This window comes from Cariama cristata, unplaced genomic scaffold (assembly GCF_000690535.1).
Source record: "Cariama cristata isolate BGI_N322 unplaced genomic scaffold, ASM69053v1 scaffold11082, whole genome shotgun sequence".
Classification (NCBI taxonomy): Eukaryota; Metazoa; Chordata; class Aves; order Cariamiformes; family Cariamidae; genus Cariama; species Cariama cristata.
In genome coordinates this window covers 10584-36552 of record NW_009602123.1, presented here as the reverse complement: position 1 = coordinate 36552, position 25969 = coordinate 10584, and the positions used below count along the sequence as shown (strand labels likewise).

General features: G+C 41.0%; 2 protein-coding genes across 3 annotated transcripts in view; one reads left to right on the top strand and one right to left on the bottom strand.

Moving 5' to 3' along the window:
• The first annotated feature begins 423 nt into the window (after positions 1-423).
• LOC104157313 (chromosome unknown open reading frame, human C1orf112) lies at positions 424-18266 on the top strand. Its single transcript, XM_009694605.1, has 23 exons — positions 424-457; positions 1161-1249; positions 2484-2588; positions 3165-3305; positions 4271-4433; positions 4802-4886; positions 5402-5540; positions 6038-6118; positions 7127-7191; positions 8846-8994; positions 9888-9996; positions 10505-10691; positions 11717-11799; positions 12182-12233; positions 12570-12659; positions 13340-13525; positions 14216-14338; positions 15260-15355; positions 15854-15967; positions 16406-16510; positions 16819-16899; positions 17672-17785; positions 18081-18266. Exons 2-23 carry the CDS (start codon positions 1184-1186, stop codon positions 18264-18266), a joined length of 2520 nt encoding a protein of 839 aa, XP_009692907.1. The 5' UTR covers positions 424-457; positions 1161-1183.
• A 772-nt stretch (positions 18267-19038) lies between these two features.
• Positions 19039-25969, bottom strand: part of SCYL3 (SCY1-like 3 (S. cerevisiae)) — a 14125-nt gene continuing 7194 nt past the window's right edge. Inside the window, exons 8-13 of one of the 2 annotated variants that reach the window (XM_009694602.1) lie at positions 25835-25969; positions 24894-25081; positions 24176-24347; positions 22197-22340; positions 20860-21599; positions 19039-19481 (exon numbers count right to left, since the gene is read on the bottom strand). The exon at positions 25835-25969 is cut by the window's right edge and continues 4 nt beyond it. In XM_009694602.1, coding sequence (XP_009692904.1) covers positions 19419-19481; positions 20860-21599; positions 22197-22340; positions 24176-24347; positions 24894-25081; positions 25835-25969 — 1442 coding nt within the window. In that variant the 3' untranslated portion in view covers positions 19039-19418. Of the gene's footprint in view, positions 19482-20859; positions 21600-22196; positions 22341-24157; positions 24348-24893; positions 25082-25834 lie in introns of both variants that reach the window. The other variant, XM_009694603.1, reaches the window with a different exon arrangement.

The window sequence follows — 25969 nt, the reverse complement described above, 5'->3', positions numbered from 1 at the left end:
TTCCTCCTTCAGCATTACACAGTTGGAGCAAATAAGTCCGTGGGAGGGAAAGCGGTGCAACCTTTGTAAGGGGCTAACACAGGACGGAGAAGCTGAGTGCTGGCAATGTCACTGGAAATGAGTACAAACTTTCGCTGAAATAAAAGATTCACGGTAGAAAATAGCATGTGGTTCGTTTAGCACTGTAGATAATGCCCCCCACCCCGTCTTACTCTCCCAATACATTGCAGAAATACTTGTGGTGATTGTGCGGGTACTGAGGTGTATCTGCCCGCAGTGGTTATGGAGCATCCCTGCCAATTTCATGTGATGGGTGAGGTGTATGCAGGACAGTGTGAGAGAAGTCACTGCCACTTCTGCAGATACTTTGAAGATAACCTTCATGGCAGAACAAGTCACTTTCTTTAACGTTTTTACTCTCTGTATCAAGAGTCTGAAGACTGGAGTGAGCATATTCGTAAGTAGTGACCAAGAAGTGCCGCCTCTTTCTATGGATCGTTGTATTGCAATTGCATTGTAAATTCTGCACTACTTAAAAATATTTATGCTATAACTAGTGGCTTTCACGGTCTTTAGCGATCCTGATGGACCTTGCACGTTACACGAATTGGATGTTGAATACGCTTTACAAAAGCCCATAAGAAGCTATGCATGTAAGGCTGCTTCTTCCTTCCCGCTATTTCTGATGTTTAAATACTTGAAAGAAGGGTGATTTTAGTCTTGTATTTTATTGTCTTACAGGTGGCAAAACTTGTAATACCTGATAGTGATAAGAAAATGAGGCTGATACGTAACTGTTTAGGAGTCTTGCTAACATTCACTGTTAAGTTGTGCATTGGTGCCAATCAGCACATTAAATGTGCAACTACTTACGGTTGGAATATGGAAAATTCTAGCGCTGTGGGCAAACAATTGCGCTCAGCCTTCACCTAAGCGTAGTCAGATGTGATGCTATTATTGATGGATTTATGCTTGTTGGAGCTGTTGTTGTTACTTGATTTTTCAGATAATGCATATGTGGCAAATGTTATGTTGCCTCTCTCAAAATCAAATACCTGACCTGTTTCTGCTTGATGCAGTTCTTTGTTTCATCTGGTAGGTTGCTGCATGTTTCTGATAAACATACATTGTTTTCCTTCAGTGTTTGTTTTGCTTTGCAGGTGTTTTGAGGATCCTGACTGAGATGTTTTTGCCCCATATCAGCGTCGCAGATTTGGAACAAACTTTTTTCTCAAAAGTATTACCTAAGGTATGACAGCTTCCATGAAAAGTGGAATTTTCAGTCACCCCAGTGCTAAAACCTGCTTAGAATGCAGTGATTCTTTTTTGAGTTCACACAATGTAATTGTTTTGGATACAAAACTTGAAATTAAAATTTTACCCTTTAAAAGTTTTTGTGTTGGATTGTTTCTGTGATTGTTACTATTCTTTACAACAGGGAGAGGATTGAACGTGCTATGTTTTACTGTTTGTATTCAGTAGGAGAATTATTTTTTATTTCTTTTTGAGAAGATTGGGCTTTTTATAAAATGACCAAGGTGGAGAATTTTTACATGAGGTTGTCTCTCAGGACAAATACAGTGAAGAACCCAACACTCGTATATCATGAATAAATGTTGTGAAATTTGTGAATAATATAGTGAATAAACTTTTAGACCATACTAGCCTAGCATATGTTCTCTTTTTTGATTAAATGATGGAGAATTTTGTGCTGTAGTTGTATTAAAATTCTTCAGTGCCTACATTTTAACTGAAGTAAAGCAGTACCAAATTACTGATTTAAGTTTCAGGCCTCAGCTTGTATATTTTAAGAAGGTAGTAAAAATGGCCACTTGAATTCCATTTTCCATATTTTATGTCCTGTAGCAGATTTTGGAGATTACAAGAGCAATGGCTCATAACAGGCATATCCTGAAGAAGGATTGCAGTACCATACCAGTTTCTGTAGTATCTTGCATGTGCCTGGAAGCACCTCACTGTCTTTGCAGTCTCAGCAGTAACACTCATCAAATATCCAAGGACCTCAACCAAAGTAGACATTATTGTTAGTTGTAGGTCACAGACATTTTTTTTTATGTGTTCAAAATGTTAATGATCATTTTCTCAACAAAACCCCCAGTTTTTCTGAGACAAAATGAAAATCCTTTTAAAATGATGTGGTTTTAACTAAGTAAAAAATCTTTGGTAGAATGAAATATATATTTCAAGTGAATTAGCTGGGAAGTTTGTTTTCCTATGAGATTTTAGAAAAAGTAACAGCTACTATAGCTACTGTCTATAATTTGGGAAAACCATATGACGGTTTTTGCTTCTTGATGTATCATGATTTATGATTCAAATGCTAGAAAGTATTATTTTCTCCTGTGAGTTATCTCAGTAGCCCATGACTCCATGCCAGAGAAGCAAGCGGATATCGAATGGTGTTACTGTTTGCATGTCTACATTTATAAATAAAATGTTTAAGTTTTGTTTTGTTCTGACAGACTCTACAGTTATTTGATAACTTGATGTATGAATTATCCAGTGAGGCCAAAGGATTAACCAGCCAGAATACAGGGTTATGCAGTACCATAAGGAATCTTCTACAGGCAAGTCCTGTGAATAATCTCTCAAAGGAATGTTTACATTATTCTTTGATTTTACCTAAACAGTTAAGAGGTTTTTAGTATATTTTTGCCAGCTACTAACCAGGTGGTTAAAATGTAATTTGATCTTCTTTTGCAGCTGAAGTTCAATTAACATTTTGTGAATGATTTGATTACATCTAGCATGTGATGCTAATCATAATTTAAGAAAAAAAAAAAAATCTCAAATTCTGCTGAGTTCCTAATGCAAATGGAATGTGGTTCTCCATAGAAGAGTGTATCTGGCACCTATTTATACACTTACTTAACTCTGAGTTTTAAAATTTTTGTAAATTGAGATCAGTAGTCAGAAGAAATATGAAGCTTTCAAAGAGTATATGGTATCAGAGAAAAGCTCTGGAATTGTTTGATAGTATTTTATGGAGCTTTATTCATCTTTAACAAGCTACTTCTTAATGCAAATAGCAGTCAACTTTAAATGTCATAAAAATCTAGGTGCAATTCAGCTAAGAAAAGATGCTTTAGAAATTATTACAGGAGTGAAAAACATTGATTGTTGTTGTTTATTTTTGCTTTAAGACTATGGTGCAACTGTTGGAGACTCTGACTGGTTGTGTACGATACATCTGCACACTGCAAGAGTGTGTGCCTCTGGAGAGTATCCGTACCCTTCCATCCTCAGTTCTTTATGTAATCAAGAACACATTTATGCACTGCAAGGTAGGTCTGTGTTAGAAGGAAAAAAATTGTTACACTGGTTGGCTTTTAGGAAACAGTCACTTTGTAGAAGGTCCTATTTTGAAGTAATATTGTTGTTAAATTACTGGTTTTTTTTAATTTAAATTTAGTTGTTAAGTAGTTCACTTAGTGTACAAGTACAAAGATGATTTTTCAGCTGTCTGCCCAGCAAATCTGACCTGGTAGTGAGAGGCACAGACTGTGCTAGTTCATATTTTGCTTATAAATATAGGCTCTCTGATATCTGTGCACTTCTGATAGCTGCGGTATTTTCAGAGCTGCAGATGGTTACCAAAATGGTGCTACTTACTGTATTTCTATGCAGGTTCCAAGGTGGATTGAAAATTGAGATTAGGATCTTTATGTTGGTTACGATGAGTAACGCGTATCGGTTTCAGATCCAGCAGTAATTCCCTCTAGAACAGTGAAAATAAAACAAGATTATCGTAAGGATACAATAGCTTTTGGTTGGCCTTCATTTTCACTTTTCAATTTGTCTTTCCTATGGGAACATTTACATCAGTTTTCTGTGTCAGAACTCGAACTCAAGTGCCATACCTTTATCTAACAATTCTAATTTGAAAGTATTGGGAAACATTTGGAATGCTAGTTCCTTTGTGGCTAACATTGTACTGTTTTATTCGGAAGTATGATCTTACGTTTGTTCATCGAGGCCTAATCCAAAGCCCAGTAAACTCACTCAAGCCAGGCAGACTTCATTAGTTGTTGATGAGGCTGCAGGTCAATAGCATTGTGTATTTAGCAAACAGGGGTTGGTAGCAGAAGTGACGGATCTGGCTGTGTTGTGATTTAAGGTCGGTGTGTCTGTGCCTTGTCCTTTTTTCCAGTGAAATGTATGGCAAAGCTCTTGATGTTTTCAGCATGTGAAAAATCAGGCTGTAATTACTAAACCTTTTTTTTAAACTCTTCTTCCCCATTTCCTACAGGACAGTGAATCAGTGTACTGTGGGCGTCTGCACTTGATTTCTGACCTCCTACAAGCCATGTTCAAGGAAACTTACTCTCTTCAGAAGCAGCTGATGGAACTCCTTGATATGATTTCCATGGGCTCTGCTTCGACTGAAGATAACATCACAGATATGGTGTCAGGTATATGTGCATCTCACACTTTTTTTAGTCTTGCTCAGTCTTTTTTTCTATAGAGAGTGTGTCTGAATTTTTAAAACAGGGTTCTCAGCATGCTCAGTTCCTCTGTCCTGACCAGCCTTTCAGAAAGCAGAATTTTGAAGCTTGAAATATTTCTATTTTTCTCCTGAAACTTTGCCTGTGAGGTGGGGCATGTTGTGTAGGTTTGTAGGAAAGGTGCAGCACCTAAGCAGCGAGCTATGTTCCTGATTCAGTGTCAGCATGGTGGTATGCTCTTAGTCCTTGTGATTTGCTGCAGTTTTCCTAGGAGAGTAGCATAGCTGTGAACTCATAAATTTGATTTAACACAGTTGTTGTTATTTCCTTCTTAGTAATCCACACTGTGCTGGAGATATGCGCTGTCATTTCCAATATGGACCATGCTCTTCATGCCAATACGTGGAAGTTCATAATCAAGTATGTCATTGAACTCTTTGGATTTTATTGTAAGATCACCAGACTGTAATTTTAAATAACCAGTGTTTCAGTAGCTTTATGTTCAATTTCAAATAAAACTGAAATTAGATAATTCAATTTAGTTACTTAGCTAGTAAGTAGCATTAAAGGCACTGTCAGTGAAGGTAGTTAGGAATTGTGCGTGAAAAGTAATAGAAGCTTGACTTTTTGCATTACAATGCAGAAGAAAATCTGAAACACCGTTGTCTGAATAAATAATCTTAAGAAGTCCGACCTGCAATTTTGTAGGCGTTTTTCGCTTGAGTTGTGCTGTCTTGCACCGTCATCCTGCCTCTCCTCTGTGTTTCAGTCGTGGCTGTGAAGAGGGTTGTTCCCTCTAAATTTCTGGTTTTGGTGTACACGGATATTGCACCACTTAGTGTTGTATAAAAGCCTAAATAGAAGAAATAGTTATTTTGATTTTTACTAACTCATTGCGTGATTGCTTCTGACAATTAAATATTCCCATCTTTTAGGCAAAGCCTGAAGCATCATTCTCTGCTGCAGTGCCATCTGAAACACAGCGACATCCTCAGTGGCCTGTGCAAGGACACTCTTCTTTCTTTTCACTCCTGTTTGCAACTGGCTGAGCAAATGAAGCTGTCAGAGATACAGGTGAATTAAAAAGCTCCCAAAGCTGCCGTTGAACTTGAGGAGGATAAATTCTTTGTGCTATATTATTGCTTGGAGTGGTTTGGGTTTGGTTGTGGGTTTGTTTTGTTTGTTTGGTTGGTTTTTTTACGCTTCATGTGGTAGGCAGAATACCTTGTTCTTTTGAAACCAGGTGAAAGTGAGGCCCATAACATTGTTTAGATTGGGGATGTTTTAGTGAGGCATTGAAAATAAGTTTCCACCATACTCTGTGGGAATTTTTTTTTTGTTTCCTAAACTGACAATATCCCAAGGTCAATCAAAAGATAACATTTCAATTCTGAATATTACTATAAAAATGTTGAGGCATACTGAAGATTTTTAAGGTTTTTCCCACTTAGCTGCAGAGTCTGTAGAGAATCAAGTTTGAAATAGGTTTTGAACGTTGTTAGCAGTCTAACTTTGTTTTTTTTATTGTGTTACTCTGTATATTAAGTTTTAGAACTGCTTCTTTTGGACAGGAGGGCACTGACCTTAGGCTGTTTCAGAAGACAGTCAAACTGTGCAGATTCTTTGCTAATTCCCTTGTACACTACACCAAGGTAGGTTTTAATACCTGAATTCTGTGTTACTGTTCGTTTTAAGCCTCTGGTCTGCAAATGGAATAATTTTGTACTGCACAATATCAATTTATGACTATATGGTGTGGGTGGTAGACTTAACATCCATGGGTAACCTGCTTGTAGTTCTTCCTCCTGTATACACCCACAAGCCTAAGCAGGATTACTGCTGTGATTTAACAGAAAAGCAAACAAGAATAATAAGGTGTTACATGTGATGTCACTGAGGAGTTGGCACGAGATGTCCAGTCTTTACAGGTAGCCTTGAGTCAATGCAATGGTAACTTTATCTGGAAGAATTCAGATGAAACCTGTCACCAAGTTTTTGGAATTGTTGCTTGCTTCAACAATCGAAAATGATGTGGCATTAAGAAGAAGAAATGCCCACATACTGTTGTTAGCTCTGACACTCACTTCCTGCTCTTTTCCTGGCTATTTCACTTTGTTGCTCTGGGGGTCTGTTCTCATTATTAGAAGACATGCTGTAAATCTACCTGTTTTAAGAATGTACTTGAAAAAATTTTGCTCTCTAGGAACAGCACTGTCGGTGCGTTCTGCGTCTGTTCTTTCCCATGGGGTAAAAGCAGGGGGGCAATTTCTTGCTTGTTGTTGGTTTTTGGGTGAGTGGTGTTTTTTTTTGGCAAAAACCAAATAGCATTATGACAGTATAAACCAGCCTTACAGCATGTATGAGACCACTTCATTTTTTTGGAGCTTTCTATGGCTATTACAACTGTACTTAGCAATTTTTTTAAATAAGCCTATAAATTTAATTGTTTTGCCTACAATATATATACATGTAGCATAATTAATCTTAGGAATACATTGTTTATTGTTTGCTTTGCACTTGCTTTTTGCTGTGGATTGTTAGAACTTAACCAATTTTTGCAGTGTAGTACTTCACACACTGATGTAGCAGAACAGAAAGTAAGTGTATTTAATCATATATTTTATATTAAAAGTACCATTCAAAATTAATGGCTTTTGCAGGAATTTCTTTCTTTCTTCTCTGATTCGTGTTCTCAGTTTCATCAGCTCTTTCTTCAGATATACAGGTAAGTGAAGTACAAGTAATTGATTATTGATAGTATCTTAATAACATCTCCATATTGCATTCTTAAATTTGCAAGTATTTTGAGGTGTAAAAATAAAGTTCTTGTTCCAGAGCTCTTGCTTTCTTTTTTCACATACAGGAATCTAAAATACTTTGGGCATTTTTGTGTGATGCTAGTTACCTTAACCCCATGCTCGATCAGTGCTGTGAGTGTCCAATATTGACAAACCACTAACTTTGTTGCAATTACTTAAGTCAACATTTCTTAACAAGTTATGTGTAGAATATGCAGATTGATTGTCTTGGACACTGGGTCTATTTATGTAATTTCATTTGAAAATTCCTAAAGTCAGAATTCCTGAAGGTAGGATTCGTCCTTTGGTCACCTTGCAATGAAGCAGTTAAGCAGAGTTAAAACAGAGCAACCCAGCAATGTACCTTCCACTTTGAAACCAACAGTAGCGTGATGTTAGTCACGTGCAAAGTCAAGGCAATTCAGAATTACATTCCCTAGTCATCCTAATTCCTTTCTATTTCAGAGATAACTGAACAGCCACCCTCTCTTTTTTCCTGTCTTAAATTCTAGTGAAAGAAAAAATCCAAGACTAAATGCAGGTGTCAGCAGCAACATTTGACAGATTGTTTCTACTTTAAGACAAAGTAGGGAAACGGTTGTCCTGAAGGGAGAGAGGATCAGAAACAGAGTATCCTGAAATTTTTGGTAGCTTTACTATTGTGTTTATAGTCTTGTGAAATCTCACAAAAGGACTCTGGTTCCCCTGGAAGCAAATGCTTTTTTAATGGTATACTTAAAGTGTGACAGTCTGCAAGCGGCCTCTCATTTTTCTTTCGAAAGTTTTGTTCTATTTGCTGCAATAGTGGGAAGAATAGGGAAAAGTGGAATTCATAATAGAGAGCTGATTTCAGTCATTCTTTTGGAATCAAAACCAGGTTCTGTGGTGAGTGCACTCATGAGTTCACTGCATGTTTCGCTGCAAGAAAGGGTGGATATTTTTTTACGAGTTTCCTCTTCTAACTTTACTTACCTTGTAGATCTTTCTCAAGTAGAAGGTTGTAAACTTTTATTCACTCAGCAAAACTGAGCAGGATTTTTGAGTAGGAAGTTAGCATTTTTACAGTCACTATAAGCTGCAAGGGTAAAAGGTTTTAATTTCATGCTCTCTTTTGCTTTATTCTTATCTCACTTTTTTTGCCTAGGGTTTTTTGCTTTTCAAAGAAATTGTGGTACCCTTTTATTAGTGTCGTGTTAAATTGGTGCTGTGACATTTATGACTGTCAAATTGTGTACTCGGGTGTTTTCTTGGCTTTTCATTGCTTCACTTTTTTGTGATTCAGTCTATTTCTTATCATATATGTTATGTATTTTACATGCATTTTTTCCATGAGCTTGTAAGGTTTTCTTTCAGTGTTTAGTAAAACATTGGATTGTGATGCTTATTTTAAAGGCTGACTGCAGTGTTGTAAATCTCAGGCTATAATAGATATTCTAAAATGGGGAGCCTTTTCTGTCTTTCATCTCACAATAACAAGGAAATAATGAATTTGCCTTTCTGTAGTTACTTTTTAAAAGTAATGTTACTGAAAATGCTACTTAAGAATTATTAAACTCTTTTTTTTTTTTTGTCCCTCCTCAGCAAATTTCCTCCCAGTCTCTATGCTCCAGAGATCTTGGAAGTTCATCGAGATGAAATATCCCGGGTTTTTCTTGTGGCTCTGGACCCTCTCATCAACCAGCTTCTTCCCTTTAGCCCTTTTATGGAGCAAGTGTTAAGTGAAAAGTTAGGTGGGTTTAAAATACAGATACCACGGCTATAGTACTATGTAAGCATCTCTAAGGGATCAGGGTTGATATTTTGACTTTCTGGACCACAAGCAATATTCTGTACTGGTTTGCTTGTCTCTAATTCTTTTGTAAGTACTATGATACAGGCACCTGCATGCTAACTCAGATGAATTTTGTACCAGATAGTTCATGTTGCTGTTGAATGCTCCTTTTCCAAAGTACTCAGTAACGTCAAACAGAAATCCTGTTTTAGTTCTGCTGTTTTGCATAACTTCAATCCACATTTGTCACAAACTTTCAAAGTGGGTTGAAATTTTTCTGCTGTTCTGTTGGTGGGGAAAGAGCTACTTTTTTACTAAATTAAGTATTTTCTGTGGAAAGTAGAATGCCTTCAAACTGGAAAATGATGAGCTGCTTGTTATAACACACCCCGCTTCCGATTTCTGCCCCTGACCAACATGTCATAATTCTGAGATAGCTGGCTGACTTCTCTCCCACCTGCACACTCTGGCCTTGTGATTATCCTGACACACTTAGAAGAAAACTTTGCGTTTTCAGTGTTTGAGGCATCCAGTGCTTTCAAGGAGACTGGAAGCATAGGGCATCCAGATTGTGACTCTTTTGCAGCATCTTGCAGTGACAGTTCAGAACTGGAATATTTTAGATTTTGCCTCATACGGTATATTGCACTTACTTTTCACTTCAAACACAATGTTCAAGATGAAACGTTCCTTTTTTCCCAGCTGTGTTTATAAGTGATTTTTGATTGTTTTACTGGGAACTTTATGTTTCACCAGTTGTTCATTGTTCGTCACTTGCTTAAAAGCCAGTTTACACACACAATATATTTACCAGGGCAACTAGCATCACATTTAAAAAAAACACTTCTACAGGTCTCCCTCCTGAGCAGCAGCTGCCCCAGTGTCTCCTCCTGATTACCATAATGGACAAGCTGCCCTCTCAGCCTGAAGAAGTGCAAACTCTCTGGAACACAGGAAAAAGGTACTAAAAAGGTTTTCATTGTAGTTCTTCACCACAGCAATCAGTCTGTATGGGCAAATGGAGGGGCTCAGCTGCTGGGGTTTCCCTTGCAACCGAATAGTAAAATTTGTCAGACTCTATGGATTTACATCCTTATACTGAGAAAAATAGGATCTGAAGTTGAGTGCTTCAAGAGTGAAGGATACAGAGTCAGAGATGTCTCTCTTTTTCAGGAAAGGAATGGTATTTAGAGTACTTCCAGGGTAGGAATAGAGATGTGTGTAATTTGTTGATACTTCACTAAGATAAATCTTTCATTTTTATGCCTGAACCCTCTAATAGTCACCTGAATTTGTAAAAGAGGAAGGTAGTCAGGAATGTAAATCTGATGTAAAAGCACTGAAGTTATTGCCATCGTTTCTGGTCAAAGACAAAGGTTCTGTAGTACAGATGTTGAAGGATTTGGAATTTGCATATCTGTAACCCAACTGGTTTCTTTTTTTTTTTTTTTTTCCTTTTATCCTTGCAGCCTGTCTTTGTTTTCAGCTCTCTTCTTCAGTTTCCAGCAATGTTCTGGCGAGCTTTCTCTCCCTGTTTGTTTGCCAGAGGTGATCAGTACAGGACAGCCAGCGGTTCCCATCACCCTCTATCACTATGTCTGTGTCCACCTGTGTTCCTTCATTGCTTCCACGCTCCCATCACACTTTCCTCAGCTGGTAAGGTGGTTTTTTGCTTGTTATCTCTTCAGCTGTTGTGCTGCATAGGTACTATTTAAAAAATGATGAGTTCTTTCTAATGATCTAGCTCTAAAGAGACGCTAAGTATGAAGTGGTTCTGTAGAAAGCAGCCGTGATAGCCTTACATGACTGAAGTTCAGTTATACAGCAAATGTCACTTGTGGGAAAGGGAAAAATAAAGCTTTATACAGATTCTTGAGAACCTCAGTGCTGTTGGAAATTTTTGTTCTCTTTGGGAGGGGGGGAGGTCAAGTTGTTAGAAAAGTTCAGTGCTTTCTCTTATGCAGCATTCAACTTGTATTAAATTTACCTGGTTTTGTTAGTCTATACTGTGAAGTAACAAAGTAGCATTTAATGTTTAGAGTAGATTATATTGGGATTGCAGCTGAGAACATACCATAAAATGGTAATAAGCAAATTTTTCTACTTCGGAGGAGTATTCTGGGCTTTGATTAACGTTATATAATGTTTTAAAAGTTTTTCACTTTTTACTGCACGTAGACCAAAGAACCTCTAGATAAATGTAATAAGAGCTGTCACAAAAATTATATCCTTAATTTAGGGTTTTCTTTCCTGAATGCTACATTGCTCTTTCAGATAAAATTTGTGTTCCTAAAAGAGGAAAAGGTTTTATTTGGTTTACAGTAAGCTGCCAATAAAGCTGGCAATAAAATTGGCAATACGTTGTTTTGGTTTTTTTTTAAAAAAAAAATTTCATACAAGTTGCCTTGCGAAGAAGGGATGCACATGATGAAAGGTTTTGAGAAGTGAAGGATCCTCAGGCCATTGAAATGAATGCGCATGTACATTCAAAGTATGCAAAACTAAAGGTGTAGTTGCTTGCTTAATGGTGTAGCTGAATATAGAGTATGAAAATGAGTTCTTAAAACATTTTAAATTGGATAAGTGGAAAATCTTACTAGGTTTTATGCTAATTAGTGGAGTAAAAGTAATAGTAGGCCTGCAATCTGTTTCTGCGTGACTTTACATATATGTTTTCTCAGGAGTATGCTCTGCTGGATGCTGTGCTGGGTTCTAGTATGATCACATCTCTGCTAGCAATGGACTCATGGTGCTTCCTTGCCCGGTAAGATCTTTTTATTACAGATCGAACAGGATTTCCACAGATCCAGTGAGTTCTGTTGTTGTATGTAATTCCTTGAGAGAGATTTTTTTTTTAAAGACAAAATTGTCCCAGAATTGGATTCTTTTCAGATATAGAGCATATTTTGAAAATTAGGAGCAGAAATGGCTTAGCTATTTTTACATTCATGCAAGTAAGAGGAATATACCTTTTCTATTATTTAATAACTGTTTTTTGGAATGGTTCTTTCAAGTAAATTGTGTCTGTGCATATCAAGTTTAAAAATGTTAGAGGAAATGGCCATCTCTCAGACAAGATTTGTAATAGTTAGTCTGTAAAAGAGTAGGAAGTACAGACTCACAAGCTTCTGTCTCGCACATTCCAGGTATGGAACAGCTGAACTGTGCGCTCACCACGTTGTTGTGATCGCCCACTTGGTAAGAACCACAGTGATGTTTGCAGTTTGGCACCAGTTTTAATCCTTGTTCTACCAGTAAACTTTCTAAATGACCAAAGACAGGAATTTCACTTTTTTCCAAATCCAAATGGAGATTGTTTTAATTTTTCAAATTGGGTTAATAACTAGCAAAAGCAGTACTGTGAAAATATAAAACAAAATACCTGGTATTTCCAACATGTCCTGCATTTATTTAGAGCGTTACTGCTGTGATCCCACCTAGCAACTCTCAGAACATCCTGTGTAGATGTCACTTGCTGAGTGGTGATTTTTTCCTTAATTTAATTAGATGTATTACCTTTCTATCCTAATTCAGATAAAGTCTTGGCCCAGTGACTGTTACCAGGTCTCTGCCTTGGGTGTTCTGCTGAGGCGTATGCTGTTCTTAATGGCTCCAGATCATCAGGCAAGTATAGCACCAGCATCTTCTGTCTTTGATAGAAGAGATTTGAATCAGTGGCCTGTGTTAAAATAGCCTCTTTCACTTCTGAAGAAGTGACAAGGTGTCAAGTGCTTGCTTGCTACACTTGATATTGTACTTGTTACTACTTTGTCGTAGCGGATACTAATTTGTGCAGGTGTGCTCTTTAAAACAAGAAGGGCACGTACACCTTTCTAAGAGAGGTCGTATTGGGCGGCAATGAAGTCTTTTTTTGACTAAGTATAAAAACAGCACATCTCCCAGATTTGCTGAAACTGTACGTCCCGTCACTGCATCTGTGACTGGTGTTCGTGAGTGTTCTCACGTCATCAGATGTAAAGGGTAGTATCCTTTCCTGTCAGCGCCTCTCTGTCGAGCTTGGAGAGGCTGAAGCTCACTCTTCGACGTGCTAGGGCCATTGCTTCAAGCAGGTGAAAGAGTAAGTTCCTTCATCATTCTGATGTCCTATATGTGACAAGGGCGGTGGTAGTTCTAGAAGGTTGTTATAGCAAAAGTTATATTTTATTTAAATGAAAGGTTTTATGTGATTGTTTTTCATGTACATTTCTAAAGCAAACTAGTAGTGCGTTTTGGTTTCTCAGCTTTCTGACAGATGACCAAATTGTTTTCTGGTCTGTTTAGTTCCTATTAACTTTTGTTCACAGGTAGAATTTGCTCATAAGTTTCTTCCAGAAGAGGTGGAGAACTTGTCTGTGTGGCAGCACATATCCCTCAAGGCCCTGAATCCTGAGCTGAGGAAACGAGTGGCATGTCAGCTCTGTGTGACAGGGCTTGCGCAGTGCAGGCGGTGGCTGAGTAGCAGGCGTGCTTTGGGAGAGCTCCGACCTGTGGTAAAGGAGATTTGGTTCTCTTTGTAAAAATGTGTGAACTCTGGATTTCCAAACTGTAAGGGTTCTGTTGCTGTCACCTTGATTCTGTTTTTCTGTGTGTTGCACAGCGTTTTTTCCTGCCTAATTGGCATATGCATGAGCAAGAACTCAAACTCTTATTTTATTGTTTTCTTCTGGTACACGGCACCTTTAGGACCCTCTACTCTGAGGGTGTCTGGGGCGGGTCTTGTAGTTTACTAGTTATTCTAGTTGTTGTTTGCTCTCTGGGTAAGCAGGTGTATTTTTCTTTAGAATTTCTGATCTATACTATGTCGTACAATAACTTTTAAGTTTTAAAGTCCTTGCTGTTTTTATGCGGCATCAAATCTGAAAGATGCTCACTGGTCTCCTTGGCAAAGGAGCGTGAGAGACCAGAGACTTCCAAATGAAGTATCTGCTGCCAGCTTTCGCCTGCCAGTGCAGCTAATGCCTACAGCACCGTGTGAAACGCACAGAAGTAACGGATGGTTTCCCTGCTTTGGAAGCTTTATTGGCCGGTGGCCTGGTGGATTAGCTGTACTGTACAGCTGACACAGCACATTGGGCTTCTTGCCATCTTGTATCATTTTAGATGTTTAATATGAGCCTGGGGTTTTGGTTCATTTTACGTGTAGTTTTTTTTGGTCTGTCTTACACATTTTTTCCTACTAGAATACTGCCCTGTCTGTCCTGCTGGCTGCCTGCAATTTTGCTGGTGACGCTCTGGAGGCAGAACTTCAGGCATCTGTCTTAGGAGTGCTTGGTCAGTTCTGGACTTTTCTCCAGGCTAAGCAGGTAAGAGAATTTGCTGCTCCAAAGGTGAAAGCACGATGGCTTTGAGAGGCTGGCGCTGTTTCATCATGTGTTTGTTACCGAGTTCTTCTACTTGGATTGGACCATTTCTGTAAAGCACCGCGTAACTGCGCTGCCCATCTGCTCTCAGCTGCTTTATGTATTGGGCAGGCACGTGCTCTGGGAAGCGGAGTTTGAATTCTCCTGAATATTACATATACGGCTCCTTGTTAGTCCATCTGTTACTCAGTGTCAGATTCAGACTTGCTTAATGAGAAGTCTGTAGTACCACATTCTGATTCATACCAGTTACAAATTTGGCCTATTTTAAATGTTCACTAGAATATGAACAAAACTCATGGTGATTTAATTAGTACATAGCTTAGCACATGAAAACCTGTAGAGCTAGTAACCTTCCTCCCGTATTTGAGAACGAGGGGTAAGGCGATTCCTTTGTGACTGCGTACCTGTTCACGTCTGCAGTTGCAGTAAGGCAAAAAGGATTGTTGTGGTTCTTGCTCTGGATTAAAACAGTTTGTGAATGGGGGCGAAGAAGAGCCAACAATGTGTCCCTTCAGAGGTCTCTTCCAACCTCAGCCGTTCTGTGAAGACATTTGGCAACTGATAAGGGAAAAGAAATAGTTTGGATAACCTTTAGCTGCGTATGTTACTGAGTGAGAGGAAGGAGATGAGGGATAAGAAATATTCTTAATAAAAAAATCAAAGAAAAGGGTCCTGTGAAATATGACTACCTAGAAATACTGATATGACTATTGTAATGTTTGCTGCTGCTGCTTACGATGTGTTATGTGTGTGAAGTTAGGCTAGGAATTTTGGAACACTACTGTAACTTTAAATTCTTTTTAAAGTAGTTATTCCATAAGCTAAGATGCAACGTTACTGATACCTTGTGATCTGTTGAAGGTCTCAGACGAGCCATGTCTCCAGCAGACACTGTGTTTATTACTTCACCTTTTGGAATTTTTCATCCAAGCATTAGATGGTCAACTGATTACTCAGGTAAAAAAAACAAAACAAAACCAAAAAAAAACCCCAACAAAACCAAAAAAAAACACAAAAAAAAACCAAAACAAAAACTTCTTATGAATAATTTACTTTATGAAAACCAAGTTCTTTGTGATTTTACTGAAATCTCAAATGAGTTATTTCATGGTCTGGCCTTCTCTTAACACACAGAGGCTCCTAATTTTATTTCTTCCTTGATTACTTTCCTTGTCTTTAAAGCAAGTAATTTGGTACTTTGGTTAACACTGCTTTTGAGAATCCTATTACTCTGTAAGATAATTGGGATATATGGGTATGCTATAGAGCGTGCTCATTTCTTTCTAAAATCCACACTGCAGCTTTATCCTAGCCAGTTTTTATTCAAGGTGTAACATACCTCCTTTTGTTTTCAGTCCAGTTTTCTAAAATCCGTATCTTTAGATTTAAAGATGAGACAACAGTTTTCACCTGCAATCTGTTTGATGGAACTTTGCTGGGATTTCTTTTCTGCAGTTATTTGCACTGCAGTCTTCCCTTTTCCAGTTGGATCCCCCAGATCATGTTCGTCTAGCGATGGTGGATTTTCTCTCTTCTATGGGAAAGGTTTTTATACCACAAGAAGCACAGGTAAATACAATTGTGGCCTTAGTGAAATAATCTTCAGTCTTTTGATTAAAAGATACGCTATTTAAATATAGAGGATCAAGTTCATTAAATACATACCGGAGTGCCAAGACATAACCATCTTGGAGACTTATTCATGGTCTGCGGCAGTTATATTTTTCACTGAGACACACTGAGTGCATCTAAGGTGCTTGGTTTATTCATTTGCGTGTTGCTTCTCACCAGTTAGGACGGACTGATATGTGAACCCCCAAGAAGAAAGAATAGAACATGTCACCTCCTTTACACTGCCTTTTTTTTTTTGCCAGACAGGGCAGTAGCACTCTCACATTTTTACAAAGCTGTCCCTTGACCTTAGAGCGATTCTTTAATAATAAATCGTGATGGTAAGATATGTACAACTCACTCTTTGGAACCGATCGATATTTGTTCCTCTTTCAGAGGCAAGTTGTACCCCAGTTGTCGTGTTTGTTTGCTTCTCTGCTAGCTGACCAGACCTGGCTGATTCATCAGCATGCGTTGGAAGCATTCACACATTTTGCAGAGGTAAGCATAGCAGAACTCTGTATGCGTGTATTTGGCTCTATTAACTTATAAGATGGAATAATTTCCTGTACAATTTGCTGCTCTTCAGTGAGCGATTTGGATCTTGGTATTACAGATGCTATTGCCCATCAAAAGTAATGAGGGCTGCTGCAGTTGTAAGAGATCTCAGGAGCTGGAAGTGAAGGAAGATTAAGCGTTGCATGCTTAGATTGGTTGCAACAGGAAAGGGACTGTCACAGAAACATTTTTTACTTTGTCTATTCTGTTGATAATATGAATGTACTAAACAACTTCAACACTTTTGACAGGAAACAAGCCATGAAGATGTTGTTCCTCAGTGCCTTAATTCTGAAGAAACTAAGGACAAAGTTGTTAGTTTTCTGGCTAAGGTGTGTATGTTGTTGAACCATTTTACTACTTTCTTAGCTGATGTTGTATACATCCATTATAAGCGGTACATGGCCTATGTCTACACCTGCATCATCTGCATGGCGATTAAGTTAGTTTAAAATAAATTGTTCTGTTAACTGAGCTCCGGTTGAACTTTTCTACTTGCTTTAATCAGCAGAATTAACAACTGCCATTCCTATGCACGCTGCTCTTCCATTACTTCCCAACTTTGATTTAAATGCTTTGCTTTTCCCTCCTTGAACAAAAAAATCATTAAATCGCACAGTTATTGTTGTAAGCAGAAAAGTTAGCTATTAAAAAGACAGGGATTTCATCATTTGGTTTGTGTGATTTCCTTCCCTGTTTCTCTTGGATAGGTTTGTGAAAGCTAAATGAACACATATAAAACTTTTTAGTCCTTTTTACATGTTAGAAAAAATTCTTAAGAGCAGATGGCTAGTCATGCAGAACACAGACAATGGGAAAGACGGGGCAGGTATCATGCTGTAACCTAAGGCAGGGCTATCTGGCTGAGCAGCTTTTGACAAGCAGATAATGAGCAAAAGAACTGATAGCTGCCAGTGATGCTACAGCAAAGTTGTAGATAACTTCAATCTCCTGCTTAGAGGAGTGTGTGAGAAATTAGATTCACTTTGAACTGTGCTTTAAGATCTCTCCCTCCCTTCCCTTTGTTCTGGCATATAAATTGAGCCTATGAAGGTTGGTAATGCCACCTGGGTTTAGTGACCTCTCCTGTGGCCTTGTCCCTAGACGAGGCAAGTAGAAGAGACAAGAGAAGCACGAACAGAACGCATGAAGCAAGAAAGAATTACCTGCAGTGCACAGTTCATGAAAATGGATGGAGAAGCGGAGTCATCAGGAGAGGTATGTGCACTTCTTTAAACTATCTGGGCTCAATTGTCAATTTCTGTCAGTTCTGGAAGGACCTGAAGAGGTTCAAGATGGTCTTTCTGCCCTCCATGTTCTAAGAAAAAAGGTCAGGTGCACTCTTACAGTACACCTGAATGCTCTGTGCTGCCAGCTAGCAAGAACTCTCACAAGGCAAGGGAGGCTCTTGCAGTTCTTCTCCATCTAAGGGGGTTTTTTTTGCATTTGGATGAAGACTGATCACTTATGTAAAGCGTTATAAATGATGTCTCGTGTTTACTTAAATCTGCAGCCTCTGGCAAAAAGAGCATGTCATCCACCCTCTGAGGAGCAGTATAAGTCGGCAGTAGGCACGATGGAGGGGGCAGTGGAGGCTGTGAAGCTGCTGCTCCGGAAAGGGTCACCCCCTGCTTGGCTTGCAGCGAAACTGGAGGCTCTACACACAGCTATAGCCATCCTCAGAGACAGCGTGCGGTAAGGGGCTCGACAGGTTTGAGAGACAATAAACCAGCTCCCTCTTCTGAGGGAAGAGATGCCTTTGTACTGTGATTGCTGGAGAAGAAAAAACTGTGACACAGGGCCATGCTCTGCTGTACTGCTGGGTCTCGGTTAACATGCCAAAATGAACTGAGGTGTGAGATCTTGGCCTGTCTTTCACAACAACTGGGTGGAAGGACTGATACATTTTGATGGACACTATTGTGCATCTGAGCTGTCCTTTTGTATATTTCTGGTGTATAGCTTTCTCTTCTAAGCTACTGTATGGTGGTAAACATTTCCTGAGATTGTATTTTGAATACTAAGATGTTTGAATCTGTTGTAAAAGTAAGTTACCTTTGTTCCTGTCATGTGCAGGTGACTATGCAGTAGCTGTTTTTATCTTTATTTTAAAATACACTCAAGAATAACAATTTAAGGCTCTATGCTGTTCTCTGAACATAGCTCTGCTGCTCGTTTCACTCCACGCTAGGGTCATCTTTTCAAAATAATCTTTATTGGTCACAGTTAAGAGCAGAAAGAATGCGGTCCTTAAGCAGTTTGTGTGCAGTGGTCCTTCACTGCACAGCTCCCAGCACCTCTTGTGCCATCCACTGACAGAACTGTATAAACAGAAATAAATAAGTTGAGTAAAGCATACATTCATCTTAAAATCATCTCAACTAAAAAGTTAGAAATGGGCTCCTTTTAAGGGCTTTGCTTTTCTGAGGGGAAGAAAAAAAAGAAAAAGGCACATTAACCAAGTAAGTCGGGTGTGACTTTCATTTATTGTCATCAGTTTTTCAGAGCAGGGATGGGTTCTGGAACAATGGCTTACACCACTCTTGGCCTCCAGTAGCACATCAGCACCAACACACCCATCGTGCTGTTCCTCCTTCCAGTAGCAGCGACACACTCCACAGCTGGGCATATTGCTTGAGTGCAGGCCTCACCCCTGCAGTTTTTGGCACGGACTGGAAAGGAGCATCCATTGCAAGAGATCGGGCCCCGCTGGATCTTGCTGGCTGCCGCAGCAAGTGCCTGCCTTCTGGCAAAAGCAGTGCTGAGGTACTTATCCATTGGATTGGGGAAGCAGCGACTTCTCTTACAGAATCCAACACACCATAAATTGCCTTTGTCTCTTTCAGTCCCATTACCAGTTGGTATCATCTTCCCAGTTCAACTCATCTTCTTCACCCCAGCCTGCAGCTTCAGCCTAGAATCATGTAAAATTAGCAACATTAAGGCACATGTACTGTACTTCTGTACTTAGCACAGCCCCAGGAGCCAGGCAGTAGCCTGTGATGACAGAACAAGGCATTCATCCAGAATGCCGAAAGCTCCTCATAAGACTAAAAATGAAGTGCCAGTACTTGCAGCTTTGTGTCTTAAAGAGCTTTTAACTACAAAAGGAAACATTGTAAAGACAAGAGCAAACTAACACAGTCTTGTATTTTTTTTCATAAAACTAAAGCAAGAACTGTTTGTTTGTACCAAACTCACTTTCCATTAAGACCAGAATGCTATAAACTAGGTTTCTTTCCCCTAGGAAGCAGCCGCTGTTGTCCTGCTGTATTCGAACACTATTGAGTTTGACCTCACCCGTCCCCAGACACAGCTCTTTTACTACTACATGGCGCTGACCGCACTACAGCGAGTGACTGCCCACCAAAATGGTGCTGATACTGTGACAGTGTGCTGTTTTCAAATGGCGTAAACAAACAACTTCTGTTTACAACATGGCTCCTCTCCCCATGTGACCTGTTACCCCTGTGGTAGCTCTCTTGAGGCTGAATTAGCAAAACAACTTGAAATCAACATCTATTCCCTAACGGAGGCAGGTGTTCAGGTGGCTGTGCTGGGAGTGCTGCCTCTCCTCCAAGGAAACAGAAGCAGTCCCCAGAGTCTCTGTGATGGGGCTAGAGGGATTTACCTGCTTACTTAAAAAGGTGGTTTTATAACTCCCCTGGTTCTCTGAAATGGAGAAACGTCTCAGCTATTGTGTCGTGAAAACAAAGCACCCAAAAAGCTTTACTCTGTAATCCAGAGGTTTTATTTACAATGCTGTGAGGTTTTTCTAGAAGGGCAAGGAGCAACACCAAGCACCGAGCATCCTCTGTGCTTGAAAGCCCCCTTCTGTTTGTACACTGGGCCATGCCCGTTCAGCAGACAGGATCCAGCCTTGCTTTACCTGCCCGACAAACTGCGACTCTCCCTAACATAGCACAGGGTCCTTGCTTCCAGGATACAGCAGCACAAATGAAAAGCTAGAGCTGAAACTCCTTAGTCAGTGCCCTTAGTAGTGTACAAAGTTAAACAGTGAGGGAGCAGACTTAGCACAGCGCTCTCGCTGCTGTAGGAAGGCCCCACGGAATTACCTGGTGCCTGGTAAGATGGATCATTCAGAGCTCCGCATCTTGTATTCACAGGTAAAGACTCAACTGTAGGGTCGTATGCTGCTGGTACTTCCTCGAGTTAACCACCATCTGCTTAAGGAGCCAGTGGGTGCTACAACAGTGTGCTGTGCTATGTACGTGCTTTAGGATCCTCTCAAGTGTGCAGTCATTTAAACCCCACTGCCTATAGCCTCTTACCTCAATAACATCAGCTGCTGCAAATTTGGATGAAAACAGCACATTCTGGGAGGCACCTTCTCTGCTGGATACTACACCAGAGTGACTGGGAACAACCACTTCTGTCCTCGCTTCAGGTAAAATCAAGATAGCTGCAGAAGGTTTAATGTCTGGGATCATGTCAGCAAACCAGTCCAGCTCCGGGTCTCGCACGGGTTTCCTCTTCACTTTGATGGTGAATTCTTCTCCTAGGCCAGACTCCGGTGAAGACTTCAGCCTTTCCTGAAAGGTCATTTTTGGCAGCACAGTTTCTCCCAGTTGTTCCTGGTGGTCCCACTTGTCATTGCTCCAGCTGTTCCCAGGGCAGGACGTGGTGGGGAGACTCAGTCTGAGGCTTTTGAATTCTTTGCTCAGTTGATGGGTACCTGGCAGAGGCCTCGGCGTTTCAACTGCATCATCAGCTTGCGTCACAGTGAGGCAGTTTCCTGAGGACAATTCAGGACTAGGGCTCCTGGGCTCAAAGTCATCCCAAGGCTTCTCGTCTACAACATGTTCAGCAAAATAAGCTCCCACGCTGCCCCGCGGCACTCGGGGCTGAATTTGAATGTTCACAGTTTTCTCAGTGTCTGTCTCCTCTGGCTCACTCCAGTCTGGCCACTCCTCTGCTGGCTTTTCGGAGGTAGTCAAAGAGCTCCTGCTGCTCCCTAGCGTATTAATGCTTCCAGGAATTCCATTCAGGGGGGACTGAGTGTCTTGCTCACCTGTGGAAGACAAAGTTACATACTCATTTCAAGAGCGCGAGTGTAGACAGCGTTGTGCCTAAAACTCCTGGATGTCACAGGTAGCACCTGGGATGGAAATAAGCCAGTAACACTGACTGGAAAGAGGGTTCAGGGCTAAGCTCCTCTCGTATTAGAAAGCACAGCTGCCTTCCTGCTTGCAAAGGCGGGGTACTCATCTCAAAGCCCTGGGGCGATAAAAGCTGACTTCTGATAAGCAGTAGGTGACTGAAAAAAGGCCGTGACAGTACACCGAGTCAGCTTCTGAGGTCAGAGAATGAGCTGACCTATAAGTGTAGTGTATCTGCCAAGCTGTGGGAGGGGTGAAAAAGCACAGCAGAGAACCTGCCCTAAGGAAACAGAAATTCAAGGCCGGCCAGCAGTCTGTGCGTATCAGATTCCCAAATAATTATTCCCTAGGAAGTCAAGGGTCACACTCTCCTTCCTTCACTGTTACCTTCCTTGGTTCACTGTATCTCTTTCAGATCAGCACGTGGGGAAAATTAACATCTTGTCAAGCAACACTTCATTTGTGGAACACTTGATTTCTAAAAAGGAAGAGCTAGGGCTACGCTTTACCTGTCTTTAAAGCCAGCGGATTGTCTTGTCGCACAGAAAGCTTCTTGACAGGTACATTTGCAGCAATGGGGAACACGCTAGAATTGTTCTTCAAAGGCCGACAGGTCTGATTTCTCTGATTGCTTAAAACATGACTAGGGGACTCTGCAGAGACAAAAGAAAAGAAAGGACACCAGGTCTACAAGGTGTGTGGCCAGTCTTAGTCGAAACTGCTCGCAGCATTGGAACGTTCTTATTTACGGCACCGACACCCAATACGGAATGAAGATTGGCGCAGCAATGCAACAGCTGCACCCCTTGGGCTGGACTTAACACAATACGCCTCTGTTCCTGCCCTCTGCAGCTCTTGCCAGTACAAAGTTTGGACAACTGTAAATGGTCAGGTTTTGCTGATACGTTCTTTCAAGAAATACACAATGAACAAACTGATTATCATCACAACAGATGCTTAAAAAATGCTGTCTGCCACCTGGCTGGATCCAAAATCCTGGCTTCTGTACTGCATGGCATCACAGATCCCCTGTTCTCTGCCTCATACAAGAGCACAGCACTGACAGTCACCACAATTCAAAGCATAAGCAAACTCACACGACTACACAAACCCTCTTTTATGCCTGGGCATGAGCAGAGCAGCTTACGGGAGCACGAGTCCCTACCCTGAAGGCCGTATGACGGCCTCCCTCGTATCGCACCCGAGGTGGGGTGGCAGGCAGCAAAGTCACGCTTTGAAGCTGCACGAGGCGGGTTTGTCTCCCCGGGTCAGTGACGATAGCTTGGCAAGCGCCTCGTTCCAGTTCATTTTTGGGAGTTTTGGTGGTGATTCACCAGCACCGGTCTCGGCCACATGAGGCCCTTTTCCCACCAGCCCAGAACAGCATGGCTTGGGCCAGAGCGGCGTCTGCTTCCACATGGCTCACCTGTGGTGCCTGCCTAGGCGAGGGCTTACCAGCGCAGCCAGAGATACCCGGCCTGCAATTAACACTGGGAACCCACCCCCTCCCCAAAGTACCCTCAATAAAAGGTACATCCTTTTAGGGGCTTCGGCAAACAGCTTGTTCAGCCTCGTGTACTGTTTTCTGCAGGTTATCACTCACCGCTGAGGACAAAGGTGGGGTTTTTGTTGATTTTGTCAATAGTTAAATCAGGTCTAATTTCAAATATATTCTGAAAAATAAGCCTGATTTTAACATGTGATCCAAAGGGGTTTATTTACTATAGTCTACTAAATAAAGAAAAATAACGCAATGAGCCATCCACAATTTTAATAAAGGGTGGTAGCTGTCAGTACACACATAATCAGGAAGAAGACATTTATACTTAAATTGATCTCTAGCAGGCATTTCATTTGGTATCTCTACGCCTAAAGCAGAACAAATGCTGGTTCTTCCCTCCAGTTATAAGCATTCTTAGTTTCAATATCCAGAAAAGATTTCCCTTAGTACACTTGGTTCCAAGTTATCTAGCAGGTGCAGGGACTACTGTCTTCATTTGGATTAGCTGAAAAGCCTCCTGAGAGCTGAGAAAATAGGGAAGTTCGTATTCCTTTTCCAATCTATGAATAGAAATTGGGGGAAGAGGATGAAATGTACTATTTTTAAAAACATGAAGGACAGAGGGAATATTAAACAACTATCTAGTAAGTACATAAGTCCTTTAGGAGGGCAGTATAGTTTTTCTGCCAAAGACAAACACACACACACTTAATCTCTTTTACTTAACAAGGATTCTTAAATGAAGAAGAGATTTAAATTTTTTTCCCATGTATTTCCTACAGTTAAAATACTTTTATCTAAGTTTTCTTCTGATATCAGTTCTGTATCTGCAAACAGCACCTAATTTAGAATTGAAGTTTAGCTGCAAATTAACTTTTTTTCACTTAACCTGTCAACAGCAAGAGATTAATCATCCAAGAAATTCTGCCTATGTTGCTTGGACAGAATGGGCAAGAATCCCGAGCGCGCTCTGATCGTAGCATTTACCTTCTGGGGAGAGATCAGCAGTTTTCATGAAACTTGGTGCAGAGCTTTTGAAAATCTTTGTTCTTTCTCCACCTACAACTACTTCAGGTCCAAGCAGGGAGACGAGAACTGCTAAGCTGTGCAGCGTTATCGCAACAATGGAGTCACTGGTATCTCGAAGGCCCAGCAGTACCTACACCAAGAACATAATAATGTTACCGAGAACAGAAAATTCTGCTTTTTCACTTCTTTCCCCTTTAAATGTTGTATTTGCAGCACATTTCATTTCTACGATCTCCCACAGCTCTCAGCAGACACTGGTCATTACTCTGTAGCATAAAATCAGCCTTCTGCTTTGTGTTACAAGCTAAAGAGGGTGCCTGACCCTAGCGCCTGGTGAGCACTGGAACCTAACGCCACGGCCCCCTGGGCTTTGGCCGATCGCTCCATTCTTGACAGCTGTGATGTGAAACAGAAACCGAGTCTCTTGTTGTGAGGCTGCCAGTCAAGGCTGCCAGGTGTTGGCATAAGGGGTGTGTGTGAGGCAGAGGGCGCCACGTTTAACAAAACCAGTCCTCCAGATCAGGATGGGGCGTGAGAGTTGGGACTTGCACAGAAAGGAGGCTGCAAACTGTTTGTGGCCAGCACTACGAGATCCTAACTTTAAGCTAAGAACCAACCCGAGCAGTAGAAATCCCATATTCTAGAATATACTGCGTATTGTTTTGCTGTCCTTAACCTGTGGCAATATGATGTTTTTCAACTCTTCCCGAGAGAACAGTTCTGCGTAGGCATGAATGTGAGACAGCAACACCATTCGAACGTGCTCCTCGTGAACCTCAAAGAGCTTCAGCAGCACAGGAATGACATGCGTCTGGAACAAGGCTGGCGACAAGAGGCAGCTGGTCTGGCTTTCTCCAATTTGCTCTAGGGAAGAGAGGTGAAGATGGGAAAAGGCTGCTTCAACAACGAGAGATGGCTCACCCAAAAGCTACTCACTGAGAAACCATCACAGCCGAATTCTACAGTGTTACCCCACTGCCAGGTCCGATTCTTTGTCAGCTGCCAACAGAGCTCGCTTTGGATGTCAGAGATGGGAGGGAGGGGAGGCAGCAGTGCCAGCATCCATTGCTCGACGGCAACGGCTCTGAACACTGAAAGTCAAACAGCCACAAGACCGGTGCTGCTTGGCTGAAACACCAGTAGCTATTTAGGAAAAGCTTTAAGCAAGGGGAGGCAAACAGCTGGGACAGAGATAGCTGGGGATCCAGCAAGACACGCTGAACACCCCTTACAGAGGAAAGGAGAAGCGACTGAGCGCCCTGACAGGAGAACGAGTGCAGTGGCAGAAGAAAAAGGGGCAGGTGGGGTAGGGGAAAAAAGTGAGAAGAGGGCTATGCAGTGAGGCAGTGGGAAAGCCTGGGTTGGGAGCAGGGGGTGATGGGTAAACCCAGGAAAGAGCCCAGGCAATTCCTCATTCTTCTCCCAGCATCAGCAGAGCAGTGGAAAGTACTGCAAACGGGGAAGCACACATAACTGTCCTTCCCAGTTCTGTATATTACAGTATTTGTTCTGGTTAAATAAACACCACTATTCCCTTGATTCAATGGAACGACCACTCTGAATTCATTCCAAACTTGTCAGTAATAATTGTGAAGAGAGAAAGTACTTAAAGTTCACCTTTCTTTGGACCCAGCAGATGAGGAAGAAAACTCTTGACAGCTACAGGTTCTGCGAACACGAGCTGATTGAGTAGAAGAGGCACCAGTCGTGACGCTATCAGCTCTTCTGACAAGCCGGCCACCCTGTCCAGCA

What these genes read in the sequence shown, in the direction of transcription:
- LOC104157313 (XM_009694605.1), top strand. Translation starts at nt 1,184, where the DNA reads ATGTTTTTGCCCCATATCAGCGTCGCAGATTTGGAACAAACTTTTTTC. An exon ending in TGGGAGAGCTCCGACCTGTG is followed by an intron (nt 13,526 to 14,215) that starts GTAAAGGAGATT and finishes TTTTCCTACTAG; the next exon opens with AATACTGCCCTGTCTGTCCT. An exon ending in CTTTTCTCCAGGCTAAGCAG is followed by an intron (nt 14,339 to 15,259) that starts GTAAGAGAATTT and finishes GATCTGTTGAAG; the next exon opens with GTCTCAGACGAGCCATGTCT.